The following is an 11,905-nucleotide window of genomic DNA, read 5'->3' as shown; positions in this document are numbered from 1 at the left end:
CATTAATAAATGAGTGTCATTTAATTTCATGAAACTGTCCTAAAAAAAATAAACAATATCTAAATCTATTGATAAAAATGCTTTAACACTTGCATCAAAGACTTCATGTGTTTTATTTATTGGAATGCATGTTCAAAACAGACGATAATTACAACACGACATGTAAACTGAAGATTAATCTGATCATATGTTGTGTGTGTGTGTGTATGTGTCACTGTAGCAGCTCAGATGACCCCTTTCTTCAGTATCAGATTACCATACAGAGCCGTTTCCCTGAGCAGAGGAAACATTATCAGCTGGAGCTTCAAAGACATATTTGAAATTCGTCTTTTGTGGAGATTTTTAAGCATTCTGCTGTACAAATCATAATATAATCATTTAAATGTTATTTCTGAGAAAAGAATAGCCTGGTTCCAAACTTTTTAATTGCTGCCTACATATCATTTGTTAAGAAGATCAGAGGGAATCAAGTGAAACTAAATGCCATTTCAGTCATTAGGCTTTACAATTTTACTCTTCCATGCTTTATAACTCATTTTGCAGACACTGAATGAAACATTTAGGTTTAATAATCAAATGAAGGCATGAGGAAATACACACCCTGTTGCCACAACGGCGTAGGCTTTCTTGGCTCGTTCATAGAAAGCAAACCTCTCCACCTTCTCAAGAGGAGACTATGTGGAAGAGGAAATTGACACACAGAGGGTCAGAAATCACAGGAACACTTTATGTTACAGACAGAGGCCATTAATCACGAGGTGGACACGCCCCTTTACCTGAGACCCTGCCTCACCCAGCAGCTGCTTGTAGGTGTCCCATGTAGGGACAGATAAACCTCTCTGCTTGTCACTGTCTACCAGATCCATGACTGCAACCTTGAAATGCACACAAGCACAGTTTCAACCAATGAAAAGAAAGACGTGTCAGTGGTTTTAACTTGAGAATCACGGATCCTGTACCGGAGAAGGGACATAGGTGTCCAGTGGCAAGAGCTTCAAAATGGCCTCCAAAAGCTGTGGTATTCCCAAACCTACATACAGATCAAAAGCTGTTATAAATACGCATTCGTCAACATTTTATAGTTACAAATATGTATTTACATACCATCCGCTCTGATCTCCTTTGGACCACAAGCACAAATGGACGATGCTGGAAAATTAGCGTCTGCAAGAACTGAAATTTAGAAAGAAAAACACTCGCTCGAAAAACACTCAATGTTACATTGTGTCTTTTGATAGTCAGCAGGTCAATAGTGCTGAGAGTCTCTGTCACTCTTTACACTGGTGTTGACATGAACTTGGATTAGCCTTCTTCCCTGCAGCTGCACCGTGTAAGCGACCACTGTAGGGGACCTAGGGTGTGTGCCTGTGATTAAATATCATACCCAGTTCATCCCCGTGGCCCATTTTAGCGAGAGCATACAGCAGGTCAGGAGATATAGCTGAGGGGATCCCCTTTAGTACGACCATGCTGGCAGCCACAGACGATAGTGCTGGTACGGAAGCGAAGCGAGAGCTGTCGCTCCACCTTACTTCCGGGTTCGTTTGGGTAAGACATGCGCAGTATGTTTGCACTTCTGTTTATTTGATTACGGATGCCTAATACTTGTTTCTTGACAGGTTTATAAATAATAAAGGTTAAAACACAACATTTGAGGCAAATACATTCTTAAATTCAGACAGCATGAAGTTTTTTGAAAAGTATTTGAAAATGAGTATTGCAGGTTTCTGCAAATAACTTTTTATTTGCAGTTTGATAATATGAAATTTCGTTCAGCAATTGAGAGACCCTATAAATTACTAGTACAGTGGCAAAAGTCTTTTGTAAAGATCAATGTTATCTTTTTTCTTTTTTTTTTTTCTTTTTTACTTTTGCGGATTACATTCACGCATGCATACTTATTAAAGTGGTGTGTTGTGAAGATGATCTTGCTGAAAAAAAGTGTATTTAATGAAGACTTTGTAGCCCCAGAGTTTATTTCCTGCAATAATCAAAAATTCCAAATGCGACGCAGACTTCCGGGGTTGACTTAAAAAAAAACGTCCATGCAGCAGCACACTGTAAAAGAAGTGCTGCACTCTTTATATATATATATATATATATATATATATATATATATATATATATATATATATATATATATATATATATATATATATATATATATATATATATATATATATATATATATACATATATATCAAGCCTATATATATATTAAATGTTCACTCAAACCCCGTTGTCTGTTCGCAATCCCAGTTTTTAACATACATAATATATTAGCTATTTTTTTATCTTGTCCATATCTACGGTTATATATATGATATGAATGCAAATGTTAAGTCACTTTGACAACTGATGATCTATGACATGGAAGTTTATTTCTATCAAGCTATAAATAGGGTTGTGTCATTAGTCCGACAAACTACATTGTTGGTTTGGTTCATTTTCGGTCTGTGTTGTTTCTGACACCCTTGGGTGGGCATAATGTAAAGCAGACACCGGTGAACATGTTATTCCGACACGTTCCCTGGTGCCAAGAATGTGAGATAATGAAAATATTTGTCAGATGAAATCCACCCTGCCTGTTTCATCTGTGAAACTCTCAGCTGGATGGCAGAAAAGTGCTGAGGAATTATTTCCATGACCGCAGTAAAAAGTGTAAAAAAAAATATAGTAAAAAGCAAGATATCTGCTTATAAAAATGGCTTTCATAAAAATCAAGTCAGCATTGAGGATTGCAGGCTTGTGGTTTTACAGCCCATACTGCATTTACAATCCTAATACAGCTGCTGTTGATAATAAACCGCAGATTCATGTTGGAAGCCTATTTATTGCTGGTTTTTAGCTGAATGTTCATAATATTTCTGCGCTGTATTTTGAGATGTTCTCAGAGGATAAACTCTTAGAACATCTCAGGCATATAGATAAATATTAATACTGAACTCTAAAAGAATATGTATGTTGTGCTAATTGCCCAGGAAGGAATCAGCCCATATCACAATGAGCTGTACATTTAATATGTACTTTTGTTGGGGTCATATTTTATTTTCGTATTATTTTATCCTCAACTGAAAGAGAATGCAGTTCTGACATTCAACACAGGGTGGAGCGTCAACGCAGGGCGTGCATGCATAGGTAAGCCCCTCGCAGGTGAGGAGGAGAATCAGGTGGGCGAAACGGGAGGCAAACATGTTTGGACCGTGTCAACAAATTGGCCTGAGCGCGTGATAGAACTGCTATAAAGCCACGGCGAGCACATGTCAAACGGTGAATAAATAAAGAGCCAAATCCAGAGAGAGCGCACTATTTTTACCACTTGCCCAAAAGAAGTTTTCATCGTTCTCTGTTAAGTCATTACAAGGATATAGAAGCCTTCGGAAAATGATAATGTTGATGCTTTCTTGATTTGAAATCACATTTTGACAGACTTTCCTTTGAATTATGCAAATTATAGTATAATTTTAAGCTCACGTTGGTATTTGACTAGATCAATGAAAATATTAAAAAGATTTAGAAAAAAAAGAAAAGTCACCATGACTGAGTGGCACAGAGGCAGTGCAGTTTAAGAATATGAGAGGGAAGGGAGGTTGCAGAAGTGGAGAAAAGGCCCATGCAGGAGCCAGGCCTGTCTGCCAGCATGAAAGCCCCTTTCTCCCTCTCTGGAACCATGCTGCTCTCTCTTTATTCCGGCTGCTTTAAATGAGTTTATCACGCTATGAGGGTCCGCACTGCCAAAATGTAACGTTTTGCCCCCTTTATCAGTGTGGAGAGCCTCAATTGAGTCTACATTTATTATTTTGACCTTTCGGTAGTCTCAAAGAGGAGCTTCTTTTCGGGCCCTCTCCGCAGACTTTTGTGCTTCCCCGCGGAGTGAGAAGACGAGTTTTTTCTTCTCCTTTTAAAAGTTTGGTTCCAGGGGGCTGCTGACAAGAAAGCGAGCTCCAGGGGAATATTGAATGAAAATAAAAATCAATTAGGCCATGGCCTTGTGAATATATGGGGCGCCGCCGTGTGAAGATCAGAGAGAGAAAAAAAGGTGCATTGCGACGATTGGAGCGGCGTAAGAAAGCGCACACTAACCACGTTTGTTCTGGTGGATCCCCCCCCCCCCCCAAGTCAAAATCATCGTTTTATTTGTTCCAGATTTTTTTTTAACAATAGGTGATGCGGAAGACTTAATAGTTGATCGGTATGGCTATTCTTTTGGGCTCAGTCTATTGAAACGCGAGTATTTAATTGCTCTGCCAAGAGGCACTATATCAACATTTTCTCAAAATCCTTACAGAAGTATAGTTTTACTAAAATAATCATCATCCCCGTCATTTTGTTCACGAGACATGCGATTGGTTATGAGATCTTCTGCATTTAGACATATATTTATATTATTTAATTAATAGGTGGATAATCAAATTAATTAGCTTGAGGCACACTAGTGGTATGTAAACAAATAAGCTATATGTGATGTCAGTGTGATTATAACATATATTCGTTAGGCTAAGCTAACTGACCAATCATGACATGGTTTTTGAATTTGATCATAATATAAAAGCAGTTGCTGCATTACTGGTGCAAATTGAACAAAAATACATGGTAATTCAATTTTTCTTCATGCACATCTTTACATTTGAATAACATAGTATTTACTGTCAATTTACAATTTAGAAAAAAAGTGCAATGACTGTGATTGCTTGAAATAAAACTAAACTTTAAATACATGTTTGCATGCCATTTCAACATTTGATAACAATAAAGGATTGATTTATTTGTGACATATTTAAAAAGATTTAGACAACATTGTTAGCAATGTTGTCACTTTTGTCATTGGCCTTTGAGTGGGCTTCACCACAGAAACAAGGGATACTTCTGGTTTGAAGATAAATTGTCCCGCCTCCATTTATGACATCACATCCGCAAAGTCATGGGATTTCTTTCCTACTTTTATTCAACACCAATCACGTTTCTTTGAATGTGAGGAACGGAGAAATGCCCTGGAGCTTTTTGTTTACATTAAAGTTACCAAACAGCTGCAGCGCAGCAACACTGAATTTATCTTCGGTCCAGTTTCTGTGCCTTTGACTATCAGAAGAGCCCCACCTATTGGTGTGAAGTAAGCTACACAGTGAATGAATAAATAGAAATCCAGGAAATTTGTTTAAAAAGTATATAGAATGGAACAAAAGTCATATTATAGTATGCCATACAATGATACTATAGTATGTAATACAAAATTTAAAAAAAAGGCATGAAAATGTCCAGTATGACAAATGTGATGGTACAGCATGGCATAAAGAGTATGTATGGTAAGTCATATCAATGCTATAAAAGCTCAGTTTAGCATGTCATATAAAGTTATAGTATAGTTTCCCAATTGAATCATCATAAAATATCATACTATAGCATTGTATACTATGTCATAAAATGGCTGCAAAAAATAGTGTCAACCAAAATGTCATAAAACCCATAGTATAATAATTATGCCAAAACAAATATAAACATAAAATATGCCATGAAAGGTCATAGTATTGACTATTCAATTAGTCAAATAGTCTTTGCAGCTTTAGTGCCATAACATTGTCCAATTGTGTTTTTTTGCATTTGATAAATAAAACAAATTGTAATTAAACATATTTTTAGATTACACTTTTCCTGTGTAACCTCAATTGTATGCTGGCTCCTTAATAGGCAATCAGTCAAAACTGTTCCAGTTAAAGTAAAATATGCAAATTGTTGATCAGAGGATAAATCACCATTTCCATATTTACAGTTTAGACTTCAGCACCGACTAAAGCACTTTGATTCCGAATGAGAAGCAGTAGTTTACTGTAGTGGTGGGCATGGACCCCTAATTTCTGACCAGAGAAGTGGCTCAGCAAGACAGTTAAGAAATGATTTAGGGCATAATATGACTTTTTTTCAAAATTGTATAATACACTTTTTTTCTTATCAACATACTGTACTGAGATTTTGGGGGATTCTTTTGACATACTATATTCTAACATTTGACATACTATACTATTACTGTTTTGACGATAGTTTAATTAAAGAAATTATACTACATTTAGTATTTTCATTTTTCATGGCATACCATACAATGGCATGTAATACAAAAATGTAGGTCTATGACCTTGCAATGACTTTCTGTGATACAGTTTACATTTATGTGGGATTCTATCCTATGAATTTAAAATAGCACACTATATTATATGGGTATGACTTGAAACAATTGTAATAAATGGTGTACAATGATTTGGTTTTTAACTTTTTGTGACATTTACAACCGTAATAATAAAATAGTTAAAAAGTTATTGCAGTCACTGTTAAAAGAACAGTTTACAGTAGTTTATAATACAGGACTTTAGGATTTTTCTTTCTGGAAGAGATCATTAAAGAAGGACGATTAATCACTTAACAGGTGGAAAACTGCATTGTTGGGGCTTGTATTGGCCTTTAAGGATTGGTTCTAGTTTTCAAACATTAACAAGGATATTAGACACACAAAATATGTATCATCAGAAACAGTGATAAACAGCTTGATAAATTGGAAACCATTTGGCCACAATTGGGATTATTTGGTGACAATATATTTCCCAAAGACCTACCTTTTGCATTTACCCCAAACACAAACGCCAAACGCCTTACATATATCTTTCAATTGTTGTACATGCCTCAGTAACTGTAAATCACTTTAGATATTTATTTGTAAAATGTACAAAGAAATAAGTTGTCTACAAAATGCAGACAAACATATGATAGTGAAAATGAAAAGGCAAAGTCATGGAAACTAATTCCACCTGCTACACACTGGCAGAGTTGTCACAAAGTTCTCACATACAAACCAGCACTCCCGTGTTCAGACTGCAAATGTATTGGATATCAAACCTCAGCAGGTCAAGCTTCACGACAATCAGAGCCAATTTTTGAGACAAACATCAGGTTTGTTCCACTACAATCAGGACTTTTGCATCATTCCATTCATTGCAGATAAGGACATGACTGATAACGGGAAGTTTGCATCCTTGGTTGAGCTCGATTTGCTCTTTTCTAATTATCCTGGAAACTGGCCTTCCTCTTCTCAACAAATGCGGTCATGCCTTCTTTACGATCATCCTGCAGGAAAAATAAAAGACACATCACGATTGGACCGTCATAAATCAGAATCCACCCCCTCACTCCCTTTCAGATGGGGTCTCCTACTCACTGTAGCAAAAGTAGCATGGAATAAGCGCTTCTCCAAACGACAACCCTCAGCCAAAGTCAGTTCATAAGCTGCAATCACAGACAGGAAACAAGTCAGACAGAATTAAACTGTATTCACTTAAGTTTAGTTAGGTTTAAAGATGTTCAGCTTATAAGTAGAAACAACATGCACACACCTGCATTAACAGCCTCTTTCGCCATAGCAGAGACCAGTTTGGAGTTGGCAGCAATTTTCTCGCCACATTTAACGGCTTCAGACACCAACTGGTCCACCGGATAAATTTTACTCACCAAACCTGAAACACAAAAAGCTACTGAATTAGGTATAATAAATTAATGAAGACATGTCAGCTTATTAGATACGCACACTGGTAGAGTTTAATGTACGGGTGTGTGTCCTCATATTGTGTTTTCTGTCAGAAAAGCATCCGCAGGGCACACCAACCACCCAAGAAGGATTTGTTTTACAAAGTTTTTCACCATGAGCACCAAACGGAAAATGTCTACTTTGTACCTTGACTGTCAGATTAAGCGTTTACAAACTGATCCATACAGACGTCAGAGCCAGGCGAGAACACTTACAAGCAACGTTCAGTGTGTCCCTGGCCTGTCTGTTCCCACAAATGGGCATTTTAGTCTCTGTTACGATAGTTTGTATCCAAAATATAAACCTCTGAAAAAAGACGCTGGGTGCAGTGCCTTTTTTTTCCTTTTCGGCGGCAGCATACGCTCTGTCTTCATTAGGGCAAACAACTGTAGTGTAGATGAAGTAGAATGTTGCATATAATGGAAATACTCAAGTCATGCATAAGTGCCTCAAATTGTAGTTAAGTGCGATACTCGTACAGGTAAACATACGCTCAAACACACTTCTCACCTGACTGCTGGGCATTTTGTGCATTAATTCGGTCTCCTGTAAGTACCATCTCCATAGCCAGGGATTTGCCCACCGCACGGGTCAGCCGCTGGGTGCCACCCGCCCCTGCAGGTACACAGACATCATGAACTCCAAAGCAAGAATCTTATAACCTACATGTAAAGAAGTAATGTCTTAACAGGAAGGAAAGCAGATAATCCTGAGTCTTTACCAGGAATGGTCCCCAACAGGATCTCTGGTTGGCCGAACTGAGCCTTCTCTCCAGCGTAGATGATGTCACACATCATCGCCAGCTCACAGCCTCCACCGAGCTGGAAAAGCACAATATACAGTATGAAGCAAAGACACCCTTGCACCGGGACTAGTCTCACTCTACACTGATTCATACACCATCTATATTTGGTGCACCCTGAACCTATACACGACTGGATATACATGTGTTAAAGCTACACAATATAGCCAGAATGGTGAAGACACCCCAGTCTTTTTGGTTTGGAGCTGTTTTTATGGTTTGGTTTGCATTCAGTCATAATAATGAAGGGGGGGCAATGTGGCCAAATCTCAACAATATGCAGACAGTTCAAAGGAAATAAAAACCTATCGATGAGACAGGTGGAGAGTTAATATTAACAACCTGGTCCTTGGAGAAGAAATAGTACACAGTGGGGGAATACAAATAATTACTCTTATTTTGAGAAAGAGTTCAGTTCATTTGTATTGTTTTGATTCTGAAACATCTGGAGGGAGTTTTCCTTTTCTTACAGACCTTTCTGTATTTTATTGCTTCAAAGGATTTTTATTTGAATGTAATGTTTGCCTTTATCTGTTTGAAATCCCACTACCGCTCCAAAAATAAAAAGGAACACTCACGGCAAATCCATTGACAGCTGCAATCACTGGCTTCTTCACTGTGGACACTCTATTCCAGTGAGCCAGGAAGTTTCCCCCGTAACACTCCTGGAAAGTTCGATTCTGCATCTCTTTAATGTCCGCTCCCGCTGGAAAACACAAAGGTTGAGCCCACTACCGATGTATCATGGGAAACAAACCCAGAAAACACTCAGTTCTCTCACCAGCAAAGGCTTTTTCACTGCCGGTGATGACGATCGCTCCGACACCGCCGTCAGCTTCAAAGGCATCAAGGGCCTGACCCAGCTCCCTCATCAGCCCGTCACACAGAGCGTTGAGAGCTTTGGGCCGGTTCAACTGGATGAAACCCACGTCGCTCTTCTCACCGCGCTTTTCCGCCAAAATGTACTCATACTGAGCACCTGCACGAAGAGATGACACTGATGGTAAGACTTGTGGAGCTTTCTGCAGGGTTCATAGAGCAAGGATTAATAGCTTTTTACAACACATAGAATTAAAAACCATTTCATAGTTATGCTGGAAACACTAATGGAAAACCTAAAGGAACAATATGGCTTCCCTTATTATTATTAATTACAGTTTTCCAGTACTTCCCAGCAGTACATACGAATAAAGTACATAACACTTGACCATTATGAGACAAAGAGCCTCCTAGTAGCTACCGTAGCTAGCATTACTGCCATAAGCAAGCAAAAGAAAATATTCTAGACTTTTGAAAAATAGAGCGTTTACCTTTAGGGCCTTTATAATTTAAGGATTTTCAAGACCTGCACCTATTCCAGTGCATAGCGTGTCATTGTTCTGTTGACTACATGAGCAGTGTAGACTTTCAACCAGGTGATGGATCACCAGTGGTGAGATTCCTGGTTAATCATTTAAGAAAAGTTGAAGGATCAATCTAACAGCCTTGTGTCCACGCCCAAAAGAGACCCGGTCTGCCCTGATATGCCTTAAGGAGCAAAGTTACAGAACCAAGAGCCATGGCAAGTGCCTGAATATATCTTTTATGGAAGTTAGGCCTTTGAGAGATACTGGGTGTCACTGTTTGTAATCTATTACAAGTGTGGTTTTAGAGTGTCGTCAGCCTGAGTGAGCAACACCTGAGTCGGATTGGCCTGACCATAAAAGACTGTCTGCATTTGGCAGCCGGGTCTCTGGCTCGCGGTGGGGAGAACATCCGGTGTGTCGCTGACACCATTTACCTTTTGATTTTTATCTTTGTTTTTATGCCTTTGGTTAGTTTTACTTGTGTTATTGTTAAAAATAAATTGCTCTTTGTTAGCAGCTGCTCATGTGTCTCCCTCTTTGTCGCAGCCTTGGAGCAGGGTTGTGACATGTGCTGGACTATACAAATGGATGAAAATAAGTCTTAAAAGGTCTTAAAGCTGTACATCCGTGCACATCTGCTCACATTGCTGTACACATCTCTATGGGTCTCTTGTGTGTGGGCCATCTGCAATTTCCACACTGCAGGACTAAAAAATATCTTATCTTAAATCACACTGACTGCTGTGGAGCAACTCCACTGCACTCTGCAGTAGACTCTTTATTTAATAATCACATTTTGAATGACAACAGTAGCCAACCATATGTCCTTGTTACACTTAAAATTTTAGTTTGAGGCATTCCTTGTTTTATTAATGGTGAATTAATTTAGGATTTCAGGATATTGTGTAGTTTTATGCATGTTGTCTTTTGACATCTTGGGATGTTAGAAAAAAGTGATTTCACGTCCTCCAAGGTTTTTATTTTGTGTCCGCAATTCATGAATAAACCATATTAAAAATGCTAAAATTCCAAAAATGTATCTGGGCTGTAAAAATTAATAGAAAACACAACTGTAATTTCAATATTTGTGTTGTAAATTCCCTCTACATGGTCCTCATCAACAAGTTAAGAAATGATCTTCAAACCTTTTGAAGTGCAAAGTTAACACTAGTAAACACAGATGAATAAAATAACAAACTTGACGAGCAGTCTGCGTCGCACATTCACGTTCAGTGTCGCAGGCTTGACATTGTGGCAGGGACACATGTCCATGCAGCCACAACAAGGACGTGGACATGTTTTAAAACACACACCTGGGCTGTAGTGGCGCGCGGCAGACAGGACGGCCGGTGCTGCTCTCGAGGACTTCAAGAGGGAAGCCGCACTTCTGCAGAGGAAAGCCATGACAGTCACGACAGCAGGCGGTGGTCGGTGGACTTCAATATCAACGGAAGCGCTTTCGACGTGCTTCTTCTTCTACGGTGGTGTCTTTTCATGAGCGTGCTCAACAAGCTCGCGTTACCGCCACCTGGTGTCTGCGGAGTACTTTTTGTTTTGATTAGTTTTTGTTTTTAATTGAAGATATTTAATTTACTAGCACCAAGGCATACTACTATAAGTACAATAAACACCTCTTTAATTTCAATTCGATGGGAAAGATAACTTAGATCGTATAGTATAACAACAAAAATAACACAACATAAGATCACTGAAAATACATTAAAGGGAGAAATATATAAATACATAATAAAATTATAAAAATACTGCACTCTTCCACATAAGCTTTAAGGTTCGGCATCATCATCATCTTCATTATGTATTGTTAGTTCTTTATAAGCTTTAATTAAGGAGACACTTTGCATGTTTACCTTTTATTTGGCATGGTTAAGACAATATATATATATATATATATATATATATATATATATATATATATGTAACATGGTTAAAAAGGATGCATTATAAATCCAGCTAAAAAGGAAAACTGTGCCACCTGCTGTTGTAAATGTGTACCTGTGTCCCATATATCCGCAAAGGACCGTGGGAAATCCTCAGTTACCAGAGGATTCTTGCACGAGGTAACATGTCTGACTGTCTGTGGAAAAGTTTGTATTAGTTTGTTGTAAAAGTATGTGAGAGTTGAGCTGTTTCTGTTGTATGAAAAGTTATCGTATTCGCCTTTGTTTTTTA

The 11,905-nt window shown here is 38.2% G+C and overlaps 2 protein-coding genes across 2 annotated transcripts; both read right to left on the bottom strand.

The window, feature by feature from the left end:
- Window positions 1-94: 94 nt before the first annotated feature.
- Window positions 95-1,494, bottom strand: fuom (fucose mutarotase). Its single transcript, XM_068568285.1, has 6 exons — window positions 1,385-1,494; window positions 1,105-1,173; window positions 960-1,030; window positions 777-875; window positions 601-674; window positions 95-273 (listed from the first exon to the last, which is right to left on the bottom strand). The coding sequence occupies exons 1-6, from the start codon at window positions 1,467-1,469 to the stop codon at window positions 225-227; spliced, it is 447 nt and encodes a 148-aa protein (XP_068424386.1). The 5' UTR covers window positions 1,470-1,494; the 3' UTR covers window positions 95-224.
- A 3,323-nt stretch (window positions 1,495-4,817) lies between these two features.
- echs1 (enoyl CoA hydratase, short chain, 1, mitochondrial) lies at window positions 4,818-11,174 on the bottom strand. Its single transcript, XM_068568793.1, has 8 exons — window positions 11,029-11,174; window positions 9,151-9,348; window positions 8,948-9,075; window positions 8,289-8,388; window positions 8,078-8,182; window positions 7,377-7,496; window positions 7,202-7,269; window positions 4,818-7,110 (listed from the first exon to the last, which is right to left on the bottom strand). The coding sequence occupies exons 1-8, from the start codon at window positions 11,117-11,119 to the stop codon at window positions 7,045-7,047; spliced, it is 876 nt and encodes a 291-aa protein (XP_068424894.1). The 5' UTR covers window positions 11,120-11,174; the 3' UTR covers window positions 4,818-7,044.
- Window positions 11,175-11,905: the final 731 nt, after the last annotated feature.

The sequence above is a fragment of the Clinocottus analis genome, unplaced genomic scaffold, assembly GCF_023055335.1.
Source record: "Clinocottus analis isolate CAN_PGR_092001 unplaced genomic scaffold, fCliAna1.0.p SCAF_8, whole genome shotgun sequence".
Taxonomy (NCBI): domain Eukaryota; kingdom Metazoa; phylum Chordata; class Actinopteri; order Perciformes; family Cottidae; genus Clinocottus; species Clinocottus analis.
Note: the sequence above shows the minus strand (reverse complement) of the source record. Positions and strands in the feature narration are given on the sequence as shown.

Excerpts from the sequence above, each read along its gene's own strand:
- fuom (XM_068568285.1), bottom strand. The coding sequence starts at position 1,469 with ATGGTCGTACTAAAGGGGATCCCCTCAGCTATATCTCCTGACCTGCTG. Across the intron at positions 1,031-1,104 it reads AAAGGAGATCAGAGCGGATG|GTTTGGGAATACCACAGCTT; the intron begins GTATGTAAATAC and ends ATCTGTATGTAG. Across the intron at positions 876-959 it reads ACACCTATGTCCCTTCTCCG|GTTGCAGTCATGGATCTGGT; the intron begins GTACAGGATCCG and ends GTGCATTTCAAG.
- echs1 (XM_068568793.1), bottom strand. The coding sequence starts at position 11,119 with ATGGCTTTCCTCTGCAGAAGTGCGGCTTCCCTCTTGAAGTCCTCGAGA. Across the intron at positions 8,183-8,288 it reads CCTGTTGGGGACCATTCCTG|GGGCGGGTGGCACCCAGCGG; the intron begins GTAAAGACTCAG and ends GTGTACCTGCAG. Across the intron at positions 7,497-8,077 it reads ACAAAATGCCCAGCAGTCAG|GTTTGGTGAGTAAAATTTAT; the intron begins GTGAGAAGTGTG and ends TTTGTGTTTCAG.